The 24,654-nt window shown below is 42.1% G+C and overlaps 1 protein-coding gene across 2 annotated transcripts in view; it reads right to left on the bottom strand.

The window, feature by feature from the left end:
• TTC29 (tetratricopeptide repeat domain 29) overlaps positions 1–24,654 on the bottom strand; it is a 1,075,828-nt gene that overhangs the window by 51,740 nt on the left and 999,434 nt on the right. For both annotated transcript variants that reach the window (XM_085643268.1, XM_085643267.1), the window contains one exon: positions 13,143–13,187. In XM_085643268.1, coding sequence (XP_085499394.1) covers positions 13,143–13,187 — 45 coding nt within the window. The remainder of the gene's footprint in view (positions 1–13,142; positions 13,188–24,654) is intronic.

Raw genomic sequence — 24,654 nt, forward strand, 5'->3', positions numbered from 1 at the left:
CATGCAATTTCCATAGGAAACTTTAGACAAGGCTACAGGTCAAACTGCTGAAAGGAATTACGCCAAATTTGGCAGGGAGAAAGGTCTTGGTCCAGAAAGCACACTTTTGTTTAAATGGGGTAAATCCGTTCAGTAGTTTTTGAGAAATATCGAATTTTACAGATATTGATATTTGAGAATTCTGATATCTGATTGGCAGAGCCGTTTCGAGCACGAGCTTGCGGCTTATTGGCTGCGAACTGTCGAAACTAGGAAGTGTTGGCAGCCATTTTGTGATTCAGTCCGTCAGCTCGCATCTCTCCCTCTACAAGGCATTGGATCCGTTGTTCTACCTCTGCAAGGCAACACTGAAAATATACCGCAGCTCTGTCTGTGCGAGATACCCCTTTCACAGTCTCTCTCCCCACATCACCAGCTTGTGGCTATGCCTTTAGAAGCAAGTCCGTCGGCTCGCAGCTCTGCGTCTGTGAGCTGTCAGCCATTTTGTGACTCAGTCCGTCGGCTTGCAGCTCTCGTCTGCGAGCTGTCGGGCCTGCACCTCTACCTCTGCGAGCCACTCCGTTAGCCCGTTGCTGTGTCTGTGGTAGCAGGCCCGTCGGCCCGTTACTCTCCCTCTGCGAGTCAGCCCGTCTGGTTGCAGCTCGGGCCCGCAGCTGTACCTCTGCGAGCTAGCCCGTTAGCTCGTAGCTGTGTCTCTGCTAGAAGGCCTGTTGGCCCGTTGGTCTCCCTCTGCGAGTCAGACCACAACTCTCCCTCTGCGAGCCAGTACGCTGCTGTGCTTTTGCAAGCCAACGGCCCATAGCTCTCCCTCTGCGAGCGGAGCCCACGGGCCGCAGCTCTTCCTCTGTGAGCCTGCCCGACAGCCGGCAGGTGTCCCTCTGCTAGCCGGACCGCAGCTGTCACTCTGCGAGCTGATATTGGGAATATAAGGCGGCTCGGAGCTACATGTAAGTGCGGATGCACAGCTTCAGGTTATTCAGAAAAACTCGGTTTTCCTCATCTGTGAAGTGTGCTCCATCACTTCTGTAGATATGAGCCATATTAAAACGTATGTTGTTGTTGTAGATCAACCCCATTCTATGGTCTCTGAGGTATGCAGACACAGCTTTGTTGACATTCTTCCTAGATTTTTCAATCTTATGACAAAATTGGTTTGACCAATTCCACTTCTGTCTTTGGCATATATTGGAATATACAAAGACAGTTTGAGGCAAAAGTAACATCAATTGTCCAAAGGTGTCCTTCAAAAGCATTTCCAAACCTACCCCAGTAAATGTGCCTAGGTAGTTACCACCACAGTGCACAATCATGAGGTCAGGGTGTTGGAGATGCAAACAGGTTTTAACCAAAGGCAGCAATTGGTGTCCTCTCTGTGCAAACCATTTAATGTGCACATTTTGTAAACCTAGGTCTAAGTCAATATGTCTCTGTTCTGCATACCTCTTGCACCAGAAAACATAGCTATGTCCTACAATCCACACTAGCATTTTGAAGGTATGGCTGGAAGATATGGATAGACGTCTGTAGCTCATGCAGTCCGTTCGTACAACGAGAGATATGTTTAAAGTTGGGGAACTACTTTTTTTTTTACATACAAAACGTTAACCGATTGGAAGATGAAATGCATTGTTTCCTAAAAAGTAGGATGCATATTAGTTTTGAGGAAAAGCATCTTTGTCATCATTGGTTAATAAAAAAGCAGTATATACGTGGAGTACATATTATAGGATAAAATTTGCTCAGCTCAACCACAACTGCTAATTGTATTTAGAAGGTGCAGTTTATATATAGTAGATAGTTATAGTTAGGACCGTGTTTCCATAGGAAATCTGAAAATTCTATTTTGAATAACTTTGGCGCCGGTTGACGAATCCTCACGAAATTTTCAAAACTAATGGGGCACTCCGCTCAGCTCCTACCCTGAAAGTCGTGGGTTGATTCGTCATGCGGGGGCTGAGAAAAAAGGGGGGTCCCAAAACGCGTTTTCCCCATGCATTTTCCCATAGGACCTTTAGTCGAAGGTACAGCCCGAACGGCTGAACAGAATTACTTGAAATTTGGCAAAGAGGTAGTCCTCAGGTCAGGCATGTGCCTTTTGCATAAATGGTGTCAATCTGTTCAGTAGTTCCTGAGAAACTTGCAGTTAAAAGCACATAAATATCTATAGCCGCGCACCGTGCGTGCACGGTGCGCGCACGGTACGCGCACGGTGCCGCGCGCGAGCGAAATTCTGATTGGTTGATTCATGCCAGTCAACATTCGAATCGGTCGAAATCAGGAAGTGTCGACCGCCATTTTGTGTGTGAGAGTGAAAAAGAAAGGTGGAGAACGTAAAAAGGGGGCAGGGTACAGAGTTCCTGACCCCCTAGCTTTTGTCAGGGGGTCCCTGACATCATCCATTGAGTATGTGTTTCTTAACAATTTTAATATGTTTAATATATATAGGGAAAGGCCTGTTGAAGAATGAGTGGGTGTACAAGTGTGTAAATGGATGATTTTCTGTGGTGCGTAACTAACTCTATAAGTGAGTCATTAAATGTATCTTACTGCAGACTAGTGACTAAACTTTGTAAATGTCTGTTTGTTTCTGTATGTTGGTGTATAAGTGGCTGCATGGTTTTGTGAATACCTATATGAGTGTCTATAGGAGTTATTGATTGCTTGTCTGAGTATCTGTATGGGTTCCTGAGTGTTTGTGTGGGTAGGGTGTGTGTGACTCTATGCATAGATGTGTGAGTGGGTGATTCTATGGGTGCATGGTTTTGAGAGTGCATCTGTGATGGACTGTATGGTTGAGTGAGTGTATATATGGGTGTGTTAGGGATTGAATGTATATCTCAGTGGTACATTTGTGACGAACTACATATGTGAAAGGCAGTATATGTGCGTGTAAGAGTATATAAGTGGGTAGATGTGAGAGTGTGTGATTGTGAGAGTGACTGTATGGATGAGTGTGTGCTTGCATCAATGATTCTATAAGAGCGTAAGAATGTGATACTATTTTTATGAGTAAGTGAAGTTGAGTGTGTATAACCACATAGGTGAGTAGATGGGAGTGTGATTATTTGCATGACTGAGTAGGTGTGAGAGTACCTCTATGGATGATTGGTAGTGTGTGAGTGTCTATATAGGTGTATAAATGCATATGATAGTTTTGTATGTTGTGACTGTAAGTATGAGTGACTGTACAGATGAATGAGTGGATGTGTATGTAGACCTAAGAGTTAATAAGTGGCTATGTAGTTATTGGAGTATGTATGGTTTTGAGAATGGAACTCTTAAATTTTGAGTCGGTGTATCAAAGGTTATATTAGGGTGTGAGAAGATGTGGTAATTTATCACATGGATGACGTCATCAGTGATGTCATTTGAGATGACATCAGTGATGTCATGAGTGATGTCACTGACCATGTCATGAGTGATGTAAAGTGTGACGTCAGCAGCAGTGGATTGAGGGCGCGCGAGTTATAGTTAGCTGAACTAACTATTACGGGGGAATTTCATTGGTTTTTTACGAGTGAAATGTCCAGCTAACTATAACATGTGTGAAACCTATGTTTTTTTCAGTGAATTTGCAAGGTTTTTTAAATGCTAATTCCTAACTATAACGGGTGTGAAACCTATGGTTTTTTAATTGAATTTGCAAGGTTTTTTAAATGCTAATTTATAAATGTATTTTTATATTTTTTAAATATTTATTTTACAATAAGCTACCTATATATATATTTATAGATTAACTTTATCCTGTAATATGGAATGGCTCATTTATTATTATTTTTTTTAATTTGGATAGAGTTGAACAGCATAGTTAATATCTTCTATAAACTTATAAACACTTTCAAAAAATTTCATGCGCACGTCGTGCGTGCTCTGTACGCGCATGCGCGCGTGCTCCGTAGGCGCATGCGTGAGTGCTCCGTGCGCGTACGCGCATGCGCGCGTGCTCCGTACGTGCATGGTAAGTCATGTGATTTAGAAACAACACTTTTCATTGGTTTATAGTAGTTTCAGTTCCAGAAACTTCCAACACCACACCCACTCCCCTCATTATTTCTTCTGATTCCCTGGGAGAAGGAGCTGAGCAGCTTTTCCAGTACTCCAGTACTTGAGAATGGCAGAGCAGCAGTCATCTTCTGGGAGTGAGCAGGAGACCCTTGTGAGACAGAGACAGAGGAAACAGAAAGATTCTTTTATATGGCAATTTTTTACATTTCCACAGGGACAGAAGAAGGTGAATGCTCCAAAAGTCACCTGCACTCTTTGTGATCGTGTCTTATCAAGAGGAGATCCTAAAAAGAAATACTCTTTTAGTATGTTCGCTATGATCTGGCACGTTAGTGATGTACATCCTGTGGCTTATGCTCGAGCTGCTAGAGAAAACCCTCCAGCAGCTCAGCCGAGCACATCCGCAGCAGCTCAGCCGAGCACATCATCGGCAGCTCAGCCGAGCACTTCATCTGCGGCGGCAGTTTCACCTGGTTCGGTTCCTCTGGGTATACTCCCTCTGTTTAAGAGGGTGCATATACGGTGCAATGCGTGCAATGCTCTTCTCTCTTATGCGGACACCAGCATTCCGCTAATAGAGAGCAAGATACAGCAGCACACGTGCGGCACCCTATAATTTTTGCCATGTCTTTTTTTTCCTCTGTCCCTCAATTAACACAATGGCTCTTTTTAGAGCCACCTAACATCTAAACACTTAAATTTGATTTTTGATTTTATTTTTTTATGATTCCGCCGTGCGCGCACCGTGCGCGCACCTCGCAATGGTGCACGTACCGTGCGCGCATCGTACGCGCACCCCGCGATTTAAAAAAAAAAATGATTTTTTTCACCCTTCATGGTCCTTCAGGGACCCCCTGACAAAAGCTAAGGGGTCAGGAACTCTGTACCCTGCCCCCTTTTCATGTTATCCACCTTTCTTTTTCACTGTCACACACATAATGGCGGACGACACTTCCTGATTTCGACCGATTCGAATGTTGACTGACATGAATCCACCAATCAGAATTACGCTCGCGCACGGCACCGTGCGCGCACGGTGCACTCACGGTGCGCGCACGGTGCGCGGCTATAGATATTTATGTGCTTTTAACTGCAATTTTCTCAGGAACTACTGAACAGATTGACACCATATATGCAAAAGGCACATGCCTGACCTGAGGACTACCTCTTTGCAAAATTTCAAGTAATTCTGTTCAGCCGTTCGGGCTGTACCTTCGACTAAAGGTCCTATGGGAAAATGCATAGGGAAAACGCGTTTTGGGACCCCCCTTTTTTCTCAGCCCCCGCTTATCGAATCACCCCGAGACTTTCAGGGTAGGAGCTGAGCGGAGTGCCCCATTAGTTTTGAAAATTTCGCAAGGATTCGTAAACCGGCGCCAAAGTTATTCAAATTAGAATTTTCAGATTTCCTGTGGAAACACGGTCCTAACTATAACTATCTACTGGCGACCGCCAGTAGATAATATATATATGTATATATTCACTGAAAAAAACATAGGTTTCACACATTTTATAGTTGAAATTCCCCCGTTATAGTTAGTTCAGCTAACTATAACTCGCGCGCCCGCAATCCACTGCTGATGACGTCACATATTACATCACTCATGACATGGTCAGTGACATCACTAATGACATCACTGATGACATCTCAAATGACATTACTGATGACATCACTGATGACGTCATCCATGTGATAAATTACCACATCTTCTCACACCCTAATATAACCTTTGATACACCGACTCAAAAGTTAAGAGTTCCATTTTCAAAACCATACATACTGCAATACCAATAACTACATAGCCACTTATTAACTCTTAGGTCTACATACACCTCCACTCATTCACCTGTACAGTCACTCATACTTACAGTCACAACATACAAAACTATCATATGCATTTATACACCTATATAGACACTCACACACTACCACTCATCCATAGAGGTACTCTCACACCTACTCAGTCATGCAAATAATCACACTCCCATTTACTCACCTATGTGGTTATACACACTCAAGTTCACTTACTCATAAAAATAGTATCACATTCTTACGCTCTTATAGAATCATTGATGCAAGCACACACTCATCCATACAGTCACTCTCACAATCACACACTCTCACATCTACCCACTTATATACTCTTACACGCCCATATACTGCCTTTCACATATGTAGTTAATCACAAATGTACCACTGAGATATACATTCAATCCCTAACACACCCATACATACACTCACTCAACCATACAGTCCATCACAGATGCACTCTTAAAACCATGCACCCATAGAATCACCCACTCACACATCTATGCATAGAGTCACACACACCCTACCCACACAAACACTCAGGAACCCATACAGATACTCAGATAAGCAATCAATAACTCATATAGACACTCATATAGGTATTCACAAAACCATGCAGCCACTTATACACCAACATACAGAAACATACAGACATTTACACAGTTTAGTCACTAGTCTGCAGTAAGATACATTTAATGACTCACTTATAGAGTTAGTTACGGACCACAGAAAATCATCCATTTACACACTTGTACACCCACTCATTCTGCAACAGGCCTTTGCCTATATATATTAAACATATTAAAATTGTTAAGAAACACATACTCAATGGATGATGGCATCAGTGATGTCATTTGAGATGTCATGAGTGATGTCATGAGTGATGTCATGAGTGATGTCACTGACCATGTCATGAGTGATGTAATATGTGACGTCATCAGCAGTGGATTGCGGGCGCACGAGTTAGCTGAACTTACTATAACGGGGGAATTTCATTGTTTTTTTACGAGTGAAATGTCCAGCAAACTATAACATGTGTGAAACCTATGGTTTTTTCAGTGAATATATATATATATATATATATATATATATATATATATATATATATAATCTACTGGCGGTCGCCAGTAGATAGTTATAGTTAGGACCTAGTTTCCTTAGGAAAAGCATTTTATTCGTTAACTTTGGTGTTGTTTCACAAGTCTTCGTTAAATTTTCCCCAAAAATTAATTTTTCAGATCAGCTCCCATCTTGAAAATGTGGGGGTGATTCGTCAAGGGGGAGGGGGGGCCACAAAAAATGGGGTCCCAAAACGTGTTTGCTCCATGCAATTTCCATAGGAAAATTTAGAAAAGGCTACACGTCAAACTGCTTCACGAAATTAAGCAAAATTTGGCAGGGAGAAAGGTCTTGGTCCAGAAAGCACACTTTTGTTCAAATGGTGTAAATCCGTTCAGTAGTTTTTGCGATATTAAAGGAAAAAAATATATATATGTCTGTGCAGAGCCTAACTCCCGAGCATGAGCTTGCCTCTGATTGGCTGCTAACACTTAAAACCAGGAAGTGTTAGCAGCCATATTGTGCATCGCATCGAGTGAAAATAAAACAGAGGTCCCGGGGGCAAAAAAAATATATATATATATGTATATATATATATATTTTTTTTTTCTTTCAATTTATACCATGTACACTTCCGCTCCTAATCGGCATTACTACGCGTCTTCCAGTCCTTCCTCCTGGACTGCTACTTATGCCGAGGTCGAGGCAGTGGGAAAGCGCCTGTGTTTTCAAAGCTCAAAAAAGGTCAGAAAGGAGCTGAAACTTGAGCTGCTTGCAAACCAGCCTCCAAACTGAAGCGGCGATGCCAACAAAACTAAACAACATAACCGTCCACCAGCATTCCTCGACCAGGACCCAACACTGAACAGAACCAGGCGAGTTCGCCTAACGCTCCCTTCCCAGCCCACAGCCACCATTAATACGGTCCGTCATGCACTCGGGGTGCACACTTTCAAGAAGTGTGGGAACCGGTGCACAGACATCTGATGCTGTGCGGTGCGGTGCTTACAAACCACACATTGCTATACACAGGGGGCACTTTCTTTCTCAGTCTCGCTATCGGTTTCTGTTTTCAGTCATCCATTATGAACTCGCGGCTGAGCTGCTCGTGATTTTGTGAATCCATATCACTAAAATGAAGTCTTCCAAAAAACCTAATGTGGAAGACTTCACTTTAGTAATATGTATCCACAAAAACACGAGTAGCTCATCAGGGAGTTCATAATGGATGACTGAAAACAAAAACCGAGAACAAGACCGAGAAGGAAAGTGCCCCCTGTGTATAGCAATGTGTGGTTTGTAAGCACCGCACAGCGCCAGATGTCTGTGCACCGGTTACCACACACCTTCAAACTGTAAATTGTATAACGCAAAGGAGAGAATGCAAAACAAATATGTAAATACTGTTGTTTGTGGTTAGTTTTTTATTTGCAGTCCCGGTTTATGCTTAACGCACTGTGTGATCCTGTGCATATAGCACTATGGAAACAACTGTCACCATATATGTTTTTTACTTAAATAGTACATCTGTCTACACAAAAAACTATTTCCGTACACAGCAGCACTATTTAAGTAAAAAACATAAATAGTGACAATCGTTTCCACAGTGCTATCTGCACAAAATCACACAGTGCGTCAAGCATGAACCGGGACTGCAAATAAAAGACTAACCACAAACAACGGTAATAAACATAATTGTTTTACATTCTCTGCCTTGTGTCATACAATTTCTCTTCTCTTCGTCCCTGTCTCTGCTTTTCCCTGGTGTCTCACTCCACCACCACACCACACACACACACACACACACACACACCTCTTATTGCTTAACACCGTTAAGAATGAGGCAGATTTGTATTTCTCTGTTGAGGCCAATGTGTCCTGAGCTGAGAGTCTGTAATCCACTCCCGGTGTCCTGCTCGCTGTTTCTCTGCAGTGTTCCAGCAAATTGCTGTTATATTACAGAACAGGAAGGGATTGATGTCTAAGAGCCTGCAGGATTGGGGTTTGCGCCCAAAGTAACAACTTGAGTTGGTTTTCACAATATTTAAATAAATGATGTGGGGGGGTGGACAAAAGGTAGAAAACAATACACAAAGAAAAGTATATAAGAGTAAAAGAGGGAACAGTTTGAAACACAAAAGTTACTTCGGTGTAAAAATCTGTGTGTGTGTCACTGTGGTTGTGTGTTAATAAAGTATACATGCACTGCTATTGTCACAATTGTGCTTGCTGTTACAAAAACGCTATTCATTTAGTTGTTCATTTAGTATTTTTCAAACTAGCACAAAACACCATTAACTTATCACGTGTGAGGCACAAACCTATTTCATCATAGATATTAAACTCCCAATAAAAATCATACCTGTTTCAAATAGCATCACATCAAGGCTTCCTTTTCCTCTTTCCAGCCAGGAAATCATGTTGTTAAGACACAAAACAGGTCAAACATGCAGCAGCATTGTCACTAAATACCACTGCATCGTTGCACAAATTTGCATCCATATGTGCTATTCACTTCAGCATCGGCTGTAAATGTAATTTAATATCAGTACTAATCTTTCTTCTTCTGCGTTTCCCAAAAAACTAACATTATTCTCCAATATATTTTAAAACATATGCCACATCTAAACAAATGCACTAACAAAAACACAATTTTGTCCCTAAAGCCTGGAAAAGCAACATAGGACCCATTACATTGCTCATAATAACAGCATTTAGCGACAACCCTTTATGCTGTCTATATTGTGCACCTTACCACATTCATTTAAAACAGGGACCATATATAGTGCACACAACAAACTAAGATGTCTCATTATGCTTAGTGCTTATATCTTCTTTTGCCTAACTCATAGATTACCTACTAGCATAAGTCAGCGGGAAAAAAGTGCTATCTATCAATTACACGGCTCTATTTTTCACTATTCATAGCTGCAGGAGTCTCGCAACATTTACAACAAATCACAAAAACCCACTTTCTGTACCAACATCTAGCTTCTTGCTAAATTTGGTGAAAATTCCATTAATCCGTTTTACCTCTAGAGCGTAACAAAAATACCTATTGAAATTCCATAGGGAAATTTAAGTTTGGGACCCCCTTTTTTTGGGCCCTAGGAAGGAGCACAGGTGCTAAAACTTTTTTTTGTGCAGATTTGCCAAAACGCGCCAAAAAGTTATTAGCAAATTAAAAAATTAATTTCCTATCCAAATATAGTTCTAACTATAGCTAGGTATATATATATATCTATATATATATCTATATCACTGAAAAAACCATAGGTTTCAGACATGTTATAGTTAGCGGAAATTTTACTGATAAAAAACCAATGAAATTCCCCCGTTATAGTTAGTGCAGGCAACTATAACTCACGCGACCGCAATCCTCTGCTGATGCTAATACTGTATTTAGACACTTATTTGCCCATGTCTTCTTCCATAAATTTTTAGCTATACATATATTAGAAATATTTTTTTTTCATAAAGACACATATGTCATCAGCAGAAGATTGCGGTCGCGTGAGTTATAGTTGCCTGCACTAACTATAACGGGGGAATTTCATTGGTTTTTTATCAGTAAAATTTCCGCTAACTATAACATGTCTGAAACCTATGGTTTTTTCAGTGAATTTGCAAGGTTTTTTAAATGCTAATTCCTAACTATAACGTGTGTGAAACCTATGGTTTTTTCAGTGAATTTGTACGGTTTTTTAAATGCTAAGTTACTTTACGCCATTCGTGGCGTGCACGCCCACTTAACGCAGTTCGTTCCGTGCGCGCACCGTGCGCGCACGGTGAGCACGCGGTGCGCTTCGCGCACCGCGCGCCCACTTTACGCAGTTAGTGCCATACACGCAAGGTGGGCACGCAGTGCGCTACGCGCACCGCGTGCCCACGTTACGCACCGTGCGCACATGGAGGACATATTATGCGCTTCCTTGTGATAGGTAATCTGTTAAATTTAATTTGTAAGTGATGACAATAATATGCCATGCACAGAGAGTGTTTTTTTTTTTAATTAAAATTTTTAGCGTAAGCGCACCGTACGCGTACGGTAAGCGAAATCGGCGAAATTTTCAAAAAATAAAAATTTACCGTTTTTGGCCTTTGAGGACTCAACTAACATGGCTATGTGCATGGGCGCTGTCTAAACAGCCCCTTTATATGTTTTTTGCCTTTATTTACAGCCCCCCCCTCAGAGTTCGAGAGAGAAAATGGCGGCCGCCGCTTCCTGGTTTCGACCGATTCGAATGTTTACTTAGATGTAACAGCCAATCAGAATCGCGCTCGCGCACGCCACCGTACGCGTACGGTAAGCTTACGGTAAGCGTACCGTAAGCTGGCTCAGATATATATATTGATTTAAAGGCTATTTTCTCAGAATCTACTGAACAGATTTACACCAAACCTACAAAAGGCACTTCCTTGACCTGAGGACTACCTCTCTGCCAAATTTCTAGTAATTCTGTTCAGCCGTTCGGGCTGTAGCCTTGTCTAAAGGTCCTATGGAAAAATGCATGGGAAAAACGCGTTTTGGGACCCCCCTTTTATCTCAGCCCCCGCTTGACGAATCCCCCCGAGACTTTCAGGGTAGGAGCGGAGCGTAGCGCCCCACCTATTTTGAGAAATTCGCGAGGATTCGTCGACCGGCGCCAAAGTTATTCAAAATAGAATGTTGCGGATTTATAGTACAGAAGGCAGCATGCTCTTATTCCTTACGCGTTTCAGCTCCATAGTGAGCCTTGATCACAGGTGAGGCAGCTTGCCTGTATGGAAATCACGTGCTTATTTATGAAATCAGGCTACCACGTGACATAGTTACATGGCATACATGTCCCAGAATGCACTATTAATATAAGGTGTTCTTTTCCATCTGCAACGTAAATTCATATATATATATCAATTATGTTGTGAAGCCTTTACAAAGCCAGTAGCTATGCATTGATAAAGTGCAATGCAGTTTTTGTGGACACTACTTGTGCATTAATACTCAAATATCAGAGCACCAGGCTCTGAGAGGGGTTCAAAGGTTTTATTTGTGTGAACTCAATATGCAGTAAGAAATAGCCCCATAACACATATTCGAAGCAACAAAATTGATGACTAATGTATTAACTGTGGTTTCTGTGACTGGTTTGTATTTTCACATTTTCTCTGCTGGAGGGAGCGATTTTTGAATTCATACTCAGCTAGGTGCAGATAGGCAAAGGTACCAATTATATTTAGAATATTTCGTGTCTGATTACCTTTCATGGACTGAATGCTATGCCAACATTGATAAGCAATTACCTAGTACAAGTACTGATCGTAGAAATAATGCATTCCATTTTTGAGTGATGTTTGTCAAAACTTTGGTCTATGTTTTTAGCCTCCAAGTCAAGCTTAACAGCAAATAAAACACCAAGAATTCAGGAGTATTACCATGGAAAAACAGTTCAACACAGTTATTACTACAAGTGACTTAAACTATATACAGCTCTTCAATTACATCCTAGAAATATTCCTGTCTTTTTCTGGAAAAGCACATTGCATTGGCAACTTTATATCCAAAGGAGAAGGGTTAGAATACATACAATTGTACTATATAGATTAGATATTTAGCTGTTGTTTATCTAAAACATATTTGTTCTTGCTCAAGTAGTGGAAGTCTACGTTCAGAGCAGAGAACCACATTCGATCTGTGTCATAATTTACTGAATAGGACCCTTGGATGCTAAAGCCACCTTCCGCCAACAAATCATAAAGAATATTATTGGTTCATATGAATATAAAGTAACTGTTACTCTACATTTACAAGCCAGCATGAGCAGTTGAGCCCCCATGGAGCTATGAAGGCCACACTGTGTCTGTTCACTCAACAGAGATTTTCTTCTTAAGGATACGACTTACTGAAATGCAATTTAGCCAAATGCTTTACGGATTATTATGGAACGGCCATCACAAAAGTTGATCACATTCGTATATCATTAAATTGTCTGCTGCAGGACATTGTTCCATGTGCCACTCGGGGTCTGAGCTGACACACAAGTAGATAATTCAATATAAACTGACAGCTATGTTCTTTCACCTATGCTGAATAACCTAATTAACTGATTGGTAAAATATATTTAAAAAATTGCAGTTCAATAGAGTTGAGTTATTTTTGATACTCTGGATTTGTATACAACTTTTTATAGAAGTAGCCCTAATATATAGGCTGGGACTGTACAGGTATTACATTCATCTGTGGACAGTCATGTAATTCAGTAGTTTTCTGATGGATTAAATCACTTACCAAGTTGGGTTTCCTCTCTGTTAATGACGAGGTCAGCTTCTGTACCTATAGATTGTAATGAAAGATGGTCAATTTGAAAGAGTTCTGGACAAATTTACCAGAAAAATAGAAACTGTAAAAGAGATCTGAAATACAGGCAACAGATTTTTTGCATATAGTGTTATGAATGTGGGTGCAGAGCTGCTGGGTATTTGGGTGCATCCCCATGCATGAAGGGCATTTAGTGTGAGTTTATCCATTTAAATATATTAAGTTCCCAAGAAGCAGTCTATGAAAAGTGCAGCCAAGAATGAACAAGAAGATAAAGTACACAATGAATTACATTGCACCTTTGTGCATTAGTGAGACTCATTTATGTTAACACATCAAGATACAATGAAATACACTTGGCATATAAACAATGTCTCATGGTTTGTGTTACCTCTTCAATAGATGAGCATCTTGCTGCAATGTTTATAATCCAAGATGATTCTTGCAATTTGTTGGACATTTCAAAATATATTGAATGTAGTTTGTGTCAAAACACATTTAAATTTGAGATTTTTCCCAATAAACAAAAAATAAATAAAAGCGGACACACATAAACTTTGTTCTCATTACTGAATTTGTGGTGTTGTTACAGAGGAAGACAAATAAATTGTGCATCCTACAGCATACACATTCATCCATTATTTTTTCTTCTATCCATACCCACTGAAGTGAGTCTGCCAATTCATAACAAATGTTTCAGGTATGCAAGATATTACACAGTTCGTATAAAAGAATAATATAGATAATTGTTGATAACAATGAATCTTCTTTTTGGTATTTGCTTTACAACTTTCATGATTAATTTGGCTAAATGTTTTGGGTAAAAAATGAAAACAATATTATTCACGTGATTTAACCACAATAAAATATGGATAGCAGTGACACTCAAGGAATTTCATAGAGTATTTGTTTTTTAGTAGGACTAACTGGCAGTATTACGGCGATGGGAACTCCATCTACCTATCCCTCTCCCGCAAAGCCAGGCACAGGAGGGGCGGCTCACGATTTGTAGTGCACAGAGGACCGCAACTGTCAATTACAGGTGAGCTTGATTTCTCCATCTCATGCATCGTTGGGGCGGGTCGTGGTTGTCTCTTTTTTCACAACTGGGCTCATATAACTCAGGACGCCTAGGTCCTCCAAACTGAACAGGTAGATCAGATAGAGTTTTAGGGAACCCCATCCCAACATCCTCTGTCTTTTTCCATTTCAGACCAGGCAGTCATAGACAAGGAGATTCAGAGTCTGTTGACCAATGGGGACTTTCCTTGTATCTCAACATCTGAGAGGTTTTTACAGTACCATCTTCTTTGGTTGCCAAGTGGTGTGGGGATCAAAGGCTGGTTCTCAACATCAGGGACTTCAACAACTGGGTTTGTTATCACCATTTAAAAATGGATGGCATTCACCTACTAAAAGGATCTCCTCAGAGAAGACAACTGGATGGTCTATCTCGACCTGAAGCATGCCTACCTCCTAGTTTCGATTTTTCCTCCTCACCTCCAATATCTCCAGTTACAATGATGGAACACCTGGTTTGAGCATTCAGCTCTGCCTTTCGGTCTATCTTCCGGCTTATCGTGTTTCACCAAGTTAATGAAACCCATGGCGGAATTCTTATGAGCTCGAGGGGTGTATCTAATAATTTACCTGGACCTTCTACTTATTCTGGCCCAGGAGAATGATCTCCTCCTGTCACACTTCAAAATAACCATATCTCCTCTCCAACAGTTGGGTTTCCTTCTGAATTCAGATAAGTTGGTTGATTCATTCACAATTGATAATATTCCTGTGCTTCCAGATAGATTCAGTGACAGTGCAGTTATTATTTCCCTTGCAGAAGATCGAAGAAGTCAAGAGGGAATTGAAGTCACTTCTATCAAGGCGTGGTATTTCTGAGACAGGTGGCTCAAATCGTGGGGGTGCTTGCATCCTCCGTTCAAGCAATTTTTCCAGGTACCCTTCATTATCGAGCTCTACAGCAGCCCAAAATTAATCACCTCCAAAAGCACCTGTCTTATTCAGACTTGGTCTCCCTTTCCTAGAAAGCCAGGGTAGAGATGGAATGATGGCTGAGTCACATGGAGGCCTGGAATGGTAGGGTGATTTTTGGTTCCCAACCGGACATCATCATAGCGCCAGATGCAAGCAGGTGTGGCTGGGGAGCCTGCTGCAGTTCAATCTCTATGGGGGTCGCTGGTCGGAGGAAGAACTTCAGCTCCATGTCAATTGTCTGGAACTCCTGGTGGGTTCATTTGCCATTAGGGCGCTGTCTCCTCAGATGTTCTTGGGTTGCATCCTTCTGAGAATGGATAATGTGTTGGTGTTCTGATATGTCAACAATTTGAGGGGCACCAGATTTCACATGTTGGCGGAGTTTGGCAAATAATTTTGCCATTTTAGCATGCAGAGCAAGATCTCAGTGATTGCAGAACATCTGCCTGTGTCATTCCAACGCGATTGCAGACTGTAATTCCAGATTTCTGAAAGATTTTGGCAATTGGAGGTTATTTCCCATCATCTTTCAGCGGCTTCAACATCTGTGGGGTCCTTGCCAGATAGATTTATTTGCATCTTGTCTGAACGCCCAGCATTCCCAAGTCTTCATTTGAAAGCTAGACCCTCTGGCCTTGGCGACTGATGCTTTTCTTCAAGACTGGAGTCAGGGATTAGTGTACACCTTTACCCTGATCCTAATGATTCCTCAAGTGGCAGCTAAGGTGTGAAAACAGCTAGGCGAATCTGGTCATTGTGACCCCCCTCTGGTGATCTCAACCCTGCCTCCCAACTCTGATGGATGTTTCATGAAATCTTCCAGTACAAGTTCCTCTAAAGCGAGAGCTCCTGATGGACCGGTCAGGGAATCTGCATCCCCTGGTTCTACAAGGGATGACTTGTGTTAAGGCGTGATGCCTTTCAAGAGATGCTGGAGCTTGCTGGGGCTTTTGCAGCAAGCTGAGATGTTTGTCACCCAGTCTTGGCCTTCTAGCACCCATAAGCGATATGCTTTGGCATGGTATCGATGGGTCAGTTGGTGTAATCCAGATGGTGTTCATGGGGTGAGGGGTTATGGGTCCGAAGCCTTAGTAAACCTGTAATAATAGAGCTGATCTGGTGGGGTTACTCGTTTTTGACAATGGGAAACCCTTTCCCCATTACTGTAGTAAAACTGGTCAATGTGTCATTACGAGTAAGAGAGGTCACTGGTGGCGGCACTCACCCGGAGGAAGGGAAAACATGGCGGCCAGCTAGGGAGACTGGTCGGGAGTGCCGGGAAAGGTGGCGTGCTGGATGAGTGATTAGACCCGTGTGTGGCGAGAATTGCGAGAATCGCAGAGTACCTGATTCTTCTCTGTAACGCGCTGTGCGTTTCTTCGCCCTTCGTTCTTTAATTTCGGCCGATTTCGCGAGTACTGTGGCGGTGTATGGCGGCGGAGGACACGGAGAAAACTTCACTGCAGAAGGCGGTGGCGGCGGAGGAGGGGCCTCCCGAGGAGCCGTCGGAGGAGCTCACTGCAGTGGCAGGAGCAGCAGGAACGGAGCGCTGGAGCCGGGCTGCTGCTTAGCGAGGTAGAGGGAGGCGGGCGGTTTCCAGGATCCAGTTTAGTGCGGGAGGGGCAGTGGGGAGGGGAACCGCCAGCAAGCAAGGAATTAGACCTACGTCTTTCCCCAAAAGCGAAGTGGCCTCGCAGGATTCTGGGTGCATTTCTGCAGGCTGTCTGGAGGTAAAAGGTAGAGAGGTGGATACCCGTCCTAAAATCAAAGTAAAAACATCCCAGAAAATAAACAAAGGATATGCACTGAGAATGTAGGGAAGGCAGTGGGGGAGGAAAGTGTTGCCGCACATCAGATCAGCAAAACTCACAGTAATTTAAAAAAACAGACCCGGCAAACTTACAGGAAGGGGATATTAGGCAAGAAATTTACTTTTAACCCTTCCTTAAACGCATATTTTAAACCAGTCCCTAAGACACTTGTACTTTCGAGAGGTTGCGACCCAACAGTTACAGTCTGTGGTGAAGCAGTGGAAAGTGGGCTAAAGTCAGTAGATTTTACAACTGGGTTTAAAAGTAGCTTGGGGGATTGGGCTGATCATCTGAGTCCAAATAGGTATAAGGTCCTAGAGATGGAAGTAGAAAATCAAGAGGGGTTGGAGGTAGATGGAGAACTGGGTAGCTCAGTAGGTAGTCCTGGTCGGGGGGGGGTCCTCCGCCATGACTGAGTCACTAAACTCCAAGGGGGTTTCAGAGGGTAAGGATGCAGGGAGCGAAGGTCTGTTGGGTGAGGCCCATTCGGATAGTGTGGTTATCGCCTTGTTAAAGAAACTGGATTTGGACATGCACAGGGGGGTTGAGGAATCTAAAGCAAAGCAAGATGGAATCAGGGAGGCAGTGGGGTTGTTGGAAGCTAAATTTGATGAGTTAAATTTACGCACAGAAACACTCGAGTTGGAGGTTAAGGCCATTCAAGGCAAGGTTGATGAGAATAGTAAGGAGCTAGGTCAAATGTAGGGAGAGGGCCTATGAGGAACACTTGGAAAAATTGGAAAATATGCAGCGTAGGAATAATTTAAAAGTTTTGAAGCTTCCAGAGGGGAAGGAAGGGGATGATTTAAAGGGCTTTATTTTCCATTTATTAAAAACTGAGTTACAGTTAGAAGAAACTGATGAGGAGATTTCTCTAGATATTCAGAGGACACACCGAGACCCTTTCAGACTGAATCCAAATCATTTGAAACCCAGGAGGATTCTGATAAATTTTTTAACGTATGGTTTAAAAGAGAAGATTCTAGCGGCTGCACTGAAGAAGGGCTTATTAACTGTTGGAGAAGCAAAAATTGAGGTTAGGTCAGACCTCTCTGTGGTAACTGCAAATAGACAGTGGGAGCTGGGCAAGAGAATTGAACCTCTGAGGAAATTGGGAGCCACGGTACAGTTGAAATTTCCTGCGTTTTTAAAAGTAATGTGGAATAATAAAACACTCATACTTTTAGAGTGGTGGAAGACGTTGATAGTTTTTTGGAGTATTGTCAGGGCGGAGGTTTATAATATAATTGATGTTACCACGGGTCATTGAGGGTAAAAAAAAAAAAAGTAATGTGGTAGGAACAGCACGTCCACTAGAACCGGCACTCGGTAGGCCTAGGTTGGGCCTAATGTCACTGGTTGGGTTTTCCCGGGAGGAGGGTGGGGGGTTGAGGGGTAGAGTGGTAAGGAAGGGAAGGGGGTTAGGTTTGGGTGTTTTGGGGGAGGAAGGCGGGGGAAAAACATTAAAAAGATTCTCATGAGCTACTTTTTCACCTGGGTGGTAGAGAGAGGGAAGTCTGTGTATGATGGTGGAGTGTAGGATAGCGGCGGTGACCTGGATGTCATGGAATGTAAATGGCCTAAGGGTTAAAGCAAGGAGGGATAGGATTATGAAATATTTGAGAGATGTCCCAGCAAATATTATGATTCTTCAAGAGTCCCATTTAACGGAGGAAGAGAGCAAGAAACTTATAGGTTCACTCCGGTGGTTAAACTATGCTTATTATACACCACAGACAGTGGTAACAAAAGGTATTGCTTTGTTGGCCAGAAAAGGGCTAGACTGCCAGGTTGAGGGTAAGAAGGCAGATATTAAGGGTAGGTGGTTGATAGTAAATTTGAAGATAGGTGGCCTTATGTATAATGTTATAGGATATTATGGCCCTAATCAAGATGATGTTGGTCCGCTGGATGAACTAGCTAAAGAGATGATGGGTCTTACAGGTTTTATTGTTTTTGCTGGAGATTTCAATACAGTGCTGGATCCTAAGCTAGATAGATCGGCGAGTAGTAGAGCCCAGGTAAACAGTAAAATGGCATCTAGATTAAGGGGTTTGATGGATCAGTTCGGATTGTTTGATGTGTGGAGACAGAGGGCAGGGGAGAATGTAGGGTACACTTTTTATAATAAAAAGTATCGCCACAAATCTAGAATTGACTACTTTTTAATAGATGCAAGATTAGTCGATAAGGTAAAACAAATTATGCATGTTGGAGTACATCTATCTGACCATTCAGCGGTTACTTTAGAAATTGTGATCGGGACTCGCGATTTGGATTCAGTATGGAGGTTGGATCGTACAGTTTTGTATGACCAGGAGGCAATGCAGTCTCTACAGCAGGAAGCTGAGGCATTTATTGAACATAATGTGGGTTCGGCTAGGATAGACATTGTATGGGAGACGGCTAAGGCCTTTCTTCGGGGAAGATTAGGTGCTATCGGGGCAAGCAGAAGAAGAGACTATTTCTATGAAGTAGAACGTCTGGAACTTGAAATTAGGCAGGGCGAAGCAGCTATTGTAAATAGGGGGAGAGCCCCGAAGGAAGAGATTGTTCAAAAACTGGCAGAACTGAAAGAGAAATTAGCCTCCGTGGTTAACAATCGGGTAAAAGAAAAATGGGAGGCCAGTAGACTGGCCCATTTTGAATATGGGGAGGGCACAAGTAAACTACTAGCCTGGAAAGCTAGGAAAGACCGGATAAGGAACATGATTAAAGAAGTGAAAGCAGGTGAAGCAGGAGGCATGGTTACAGAAACAAAGGATATTGTGGAGGCCTTTTAGAAATATTTTGAGGAGGTGTACAGGGAGGATCTGGTCCCGGATATGCAGCTGATAGAGGAGTGGCTAAAAGTTTTAAAGCCCTTAACTGATGACCTACAGAATTTTTTGGATCAAGAGATAAGCCAGGGAGAAATAGAGGAGGCCATCAGACAAGCTAAGATAGGCAAGGCACCAGGCCCAGATGGCCTTCCTGTAGAAGTGTATAAAAGTCTATCTGGGAGTCTGTCATCGTTATTAACTAAGGTGTTCAATGGGGTTTTTCTTGGCAACATAGAGCTTCCTGCATCCTGGAATCAGGCGAATATAATTGTCATTCCAAAACCTGGGAAATCACTAAAATACATGGAGTCGTATAGGCCTATTTCACTTTTAAACAGTGATTATAAACTGTTTGCAAAGATTATGGCAGATAGGTTGGCTAAGGTGATCCCCGGTATTGTACACGAGGATCAAAAGGGGTTTATTAAGGGCAGGTATCTAAAGGAACTAACGTTCTCTCTGATAGCTAGCATTGATGTTGCTGTTGATCAGAAGCTTCCCCTGGCAGTTGTTGCTCTTGACGCCGCCAAGGCTTTTGACCGCGTAAATTGGGTTTTTCTGAAGGCTCTAGTAAAGCACTTGCGATTGGGGAAAAAATTTGGTCAAGCTTTAATATGTCTCTATCAATCCCCTACCTCTAGAGTATTAGTTAACGGATTATTAACCAAGCCTATAAAGGTAATGAGGGGTACTAGGCAGGGATGTCCTTTATCCCCACTTTTGTTTGATCTCTATATCGAACCGCTGGCTTGTAAGATCAGGGAGGTAGATAGTATCCCTCCTTTTAGATTTCAGGGCTGGACCAGAAAGATTGGCCTCTACGCGGATGATATAGTTATTTTAACATCTGACTTGAATCAAATACTGGCCACGATAGATATAATTACGAAGAACTTTGGCGAAGTTTCAGGGTATTGCTTGAATACGGATAAGACCGAAATTATGTCTTGGAACCTGGCAACGGAGGCTGCAATTCTTAAAAAACAGATCAGATATTTGGGGGTCCAAATCACTCAGGATATAAAGCAACTCACCACAACTAACTTTGTTAAAACTAGGAAGGATTTTTCCATGTTAATGAAGGGTTGGAGTCATCTTCCATTAACTATTTTCGGTCGTGTTAATTTGGTCAAGATGATGGTGCTGCCGAAGTTAACTTTTTTATTTGATTCTATTCCTCTTATGTTCGAGAAAGATGGGTTGGCAAAGTTGCAGAGTGAGATAGGGTCATTCATCTGGTCATCCAAGGGATCAAGATTATCTTGGAAAAAAATTAGGAGAAAGTATATTAAGGGAGGTCTGGCAGCTCCGGATTTTCAGATTTATTCCTGGGCTTTTTTGCTCAAAAACTGCAGAATGCTTTTGGGCACTCCAGGGAACTCGGTTATAGGGGAATTATTCTTTGCCTTATTGAGAATTGAGAGGATCAAACAGGCTGGCTTTATGTATACATTTTCGGACCCAAAATACTTCAAAAAAGTAAGACTGAAGGTCTTAAGAGATTTGGCTACGGTTTGGTATCGGATCAGGAGGGCCACAAAAATTCCATATTTCAGTGCTGGAGCACCAATCTGGGAAACTCCGTGCACCCCCAGTTGGACGGAAGATGCATTGGCAAAGGCATTAAAAACAGAAGGTCCCCAGAAATGGGGCGAACTATTTGTAGATGGAAGTTTATTGCCGTGGTCTGTTTGCAAGTCATACTGGGGTGCTAAGTTTTCTAAATTTAAATATGTTCAGATTCAAAGCTGGGTAGCCGGGAAAGAACATCTCATTGGGCGGCATAACGACTTTGAGGAAAAGTTGGCATCGGACGTTTACATTAAAAAAGAGGTGGCGATGTGGTATTGGGCTATTGTTGAGTTGGAAGATGGCCCTTTTCTACTGCCGGAGACCCTATGGGGAGAGTGCTTGCCGAGGATTGCGACAGAAGAACAATGGCAAGTAACTATGTTGATTCTATATAAGGTGGTAAAGCCTGCGAATTTAAGAAGGAATCATTTGTTCACTCTCCACACGGCATACTGGACTCCAAAGAGGCTGGCCAAATTTAAAGACGGTGGTAATGTAAGATGCCCTAAATGTAATAGCCTAAATGAGGATGACATTCATATGTTTGTTACATGTCCGGCGATCAAGGTCTTCTGGGATGCTGTAAGTAATTGCTTATCAGTGATGCTAAAGCAAAGTATCAAGGTAAGCCCTGAAACGATTATTACAGGAAGACTGGACTTACAAGGTAAGGGCCTGGATGATAAAACGAAGTTGGTGTTCTATGCTATTTTGTTGGCCCGGAGGGAAATTTGTAGACTGTGGGTTTCTCCTGATCCTCCGACAGACATGGCCTGGATTAGAGCTATGAGAGCTATAGGTAAATTGGACATGGCAGGTCACTATAAAAAGAAGCACAGATTTTGGACTTTATTCTTGAAGCACTATGGGTGACGGGTAGGGATATAAGATGTTTAAATTTTGGTTTATTGTAAAGACGAAAAGAAATGGTCCTATGATTAAGTTGCTTCGAATCTCTTGGAGGAAACTTGCTTCGGAAGGTTCGGTCACTGCATGGTACCCCCCCTCCGCCTTCTAGTAAGCGAGAATCTTTCATATATGAGACGAATAACACCCCAGGGCGCTACAAAGAGAGAAAGGGTGGGAAGTGGCATATGAGGACTACAAAAAAAAGAAAAAAAAAGAGGTCACTGGTTCGTTGGAATCAATTCCGATTTATTTAATGGTGCTTCATCACAGTGGAAGAACATTCATAGCCAACACGTGTTTCGCTCCCTTACAGTGGCCATCCGGCCTGGGGCTTCCTCAGGGCATTTAAAAATGGAAGGCTGGGTGTAGGAAAATCTGTTCTTTCCCAGTAAGCCAAAGGCTGCAGTATTGGAGTACGGTGAACAGGGCTTCAATATCCAGTTATGGTCCATCGGCAAGGGCCTATCTCTGGTAGTGAATTTCCTGTCAACTCTCGCAGCAGAAGGTATGCTTTTCGATGTGTGAACAATTTTCATTCAGCCATTTCCGCCAGCAATAATTCCCTGGATGGTAAACCCATTGTAGAGTATCCTTTGGTTTGCAGGGTAATGTGTGGCATCCAAGTCTCGAAACTCCAGAGGCCTTGTTATTCTCTGATTTGAGTGTAAAGGTGGTGCTTAGATCAAAAAAGACTAGCCAGAGAACTCCCTTCTATCACATAAGTATTTGTTACCCAGACTGATTACCCTTCTTTGTCTCATCTCCTGCCGCAGTCTTGGATGTCAAAGCTCTCAACGTTGCAGGTAGAGTGTTTACTCTAGAATGAGTTTCTTTCCAGCTTTCCAGGTGCACAAAAATATTTACTAAATGTATTTTCTATTCCAGCTCGCCTGACAACCCTCAGTTGTGTGTTTTTCAATTCCTTGAAACTTATGAGCTGGCAACCCGATTGATCAGATGTGATAATTTGAGGTGACTGTTCTGCAGAAACCCTTTGATTCGGTGGCCTCAGCTACATTGGGTCAAATGGTTGCTACAGGAAAAGGGGTGGATGTGTCTGTGTTTGGTGCACATTCAGTAAGGGAAGCTGTGGCATTCAAGTCCTTTGTATTGGGGATTCATTTAGAGGACCTCATAAAAGTGGCTGATTGGTCAGCAAACTCTATTTTTAAACACTTTTATTATAAACCTATTGTAAATATTGCATCTGTGGCATCTGTGGTGGTGGATCAGCTTTAAACAAGCATAATCTGAACCTCAGGTCCTCACACAGAATAAAAGATTTTCAAGCATTCACGTAAAGAAATTTCAATTCTATTAAAGACAAAGAGGCAAGGATTATGCCACCGGCACACTTGACCAATGGGAGAGATTGCGTTGTTGTTGATCTTATTCCCACCCAATGTAGATCATTTGTGGTATATGGCAGAGGTTACTCCTTTCTTTTTTATCTCAACAGGTTCAGACCAAAAGCAGAGTTGAGCACATTTGGGGCTGAAGGCCCTAAGTTTTCAGGTTCAGATGTTGGCAACATTTTTGACCGTGTTTACAAGGTTTCTTCAGTTGCCTTCAATTTTCCAGCGTTGGATCATGTTCAACGGGCTAGAGGATCAACGGCTGCTTTGGACTTGTTGAAATATTCCGGTTAATGGATAAGCTGTACGAACTTCAAATTTGTGACTTGAGAAAGAGGAGGCATCCTTGTTGGTTGTCTGTAATATAAGGGTGGGCGACCCCTAATTTGTTGATGGACTTCAGGGAAATGCACTTTGTGTTTTACTGTGTTTTTATTGGCTCCTGTAAGTTATGCAGTAAAGATAGAGAAACAATATCCTCGCCTCCGTGGCCCTAATACAATTGAACATTCTTGATGCAAATGCTAGAAAATGTTTCATTGTTTGAATGTAAATACTTTATTGTTGATAGTGCTGATTAACATTGCAATGCATATACTTATAACACTTGTATGTAAGCAACGCTATTGATAACATTGATTTTAATGATGAAACCTAACAATGAAACTTAGCACATTATTATTGTTTTATTAATGTGGGTCCCTGGCAAAAGCAGCATTAAACATCTTGATTGTTTTTGTTTCTGTTTTTACATAGGTAGAATTGTGAAGATGGAATAATCCATTAACCATAAACTAGGCAGGCTAGCAGTGCCACCTGATGGCTAGTAGTTAAGGACATCACTTATCGTGCTTGGACATAATTATGCAATATACTATTCACAAAATGGTGAACAATTATAATGCAATCAAATGAGCAACAGATAGCTTTAAATATGAATCTCGAAATATAGGGAGATATAGAACTATATAAAGGGGACAGGACAATGTCAACCTGAGTTTATAAGGTGATCAACAGT

This window comes from Triturus cristatus, chromosome 2_2 (assembly GCF_964204655.1).
Source record: "Triturus cristatus chromosome 2_2, aTriCri1.1, whole genome shotgun sequence".
NCBI classification, from domain to species: domain Eukaryota; kingdom Metazoa; phylum Chordata; class Amphibia; order Caudata; family Salamandridae; genus Triturus; species Triturus cristatus.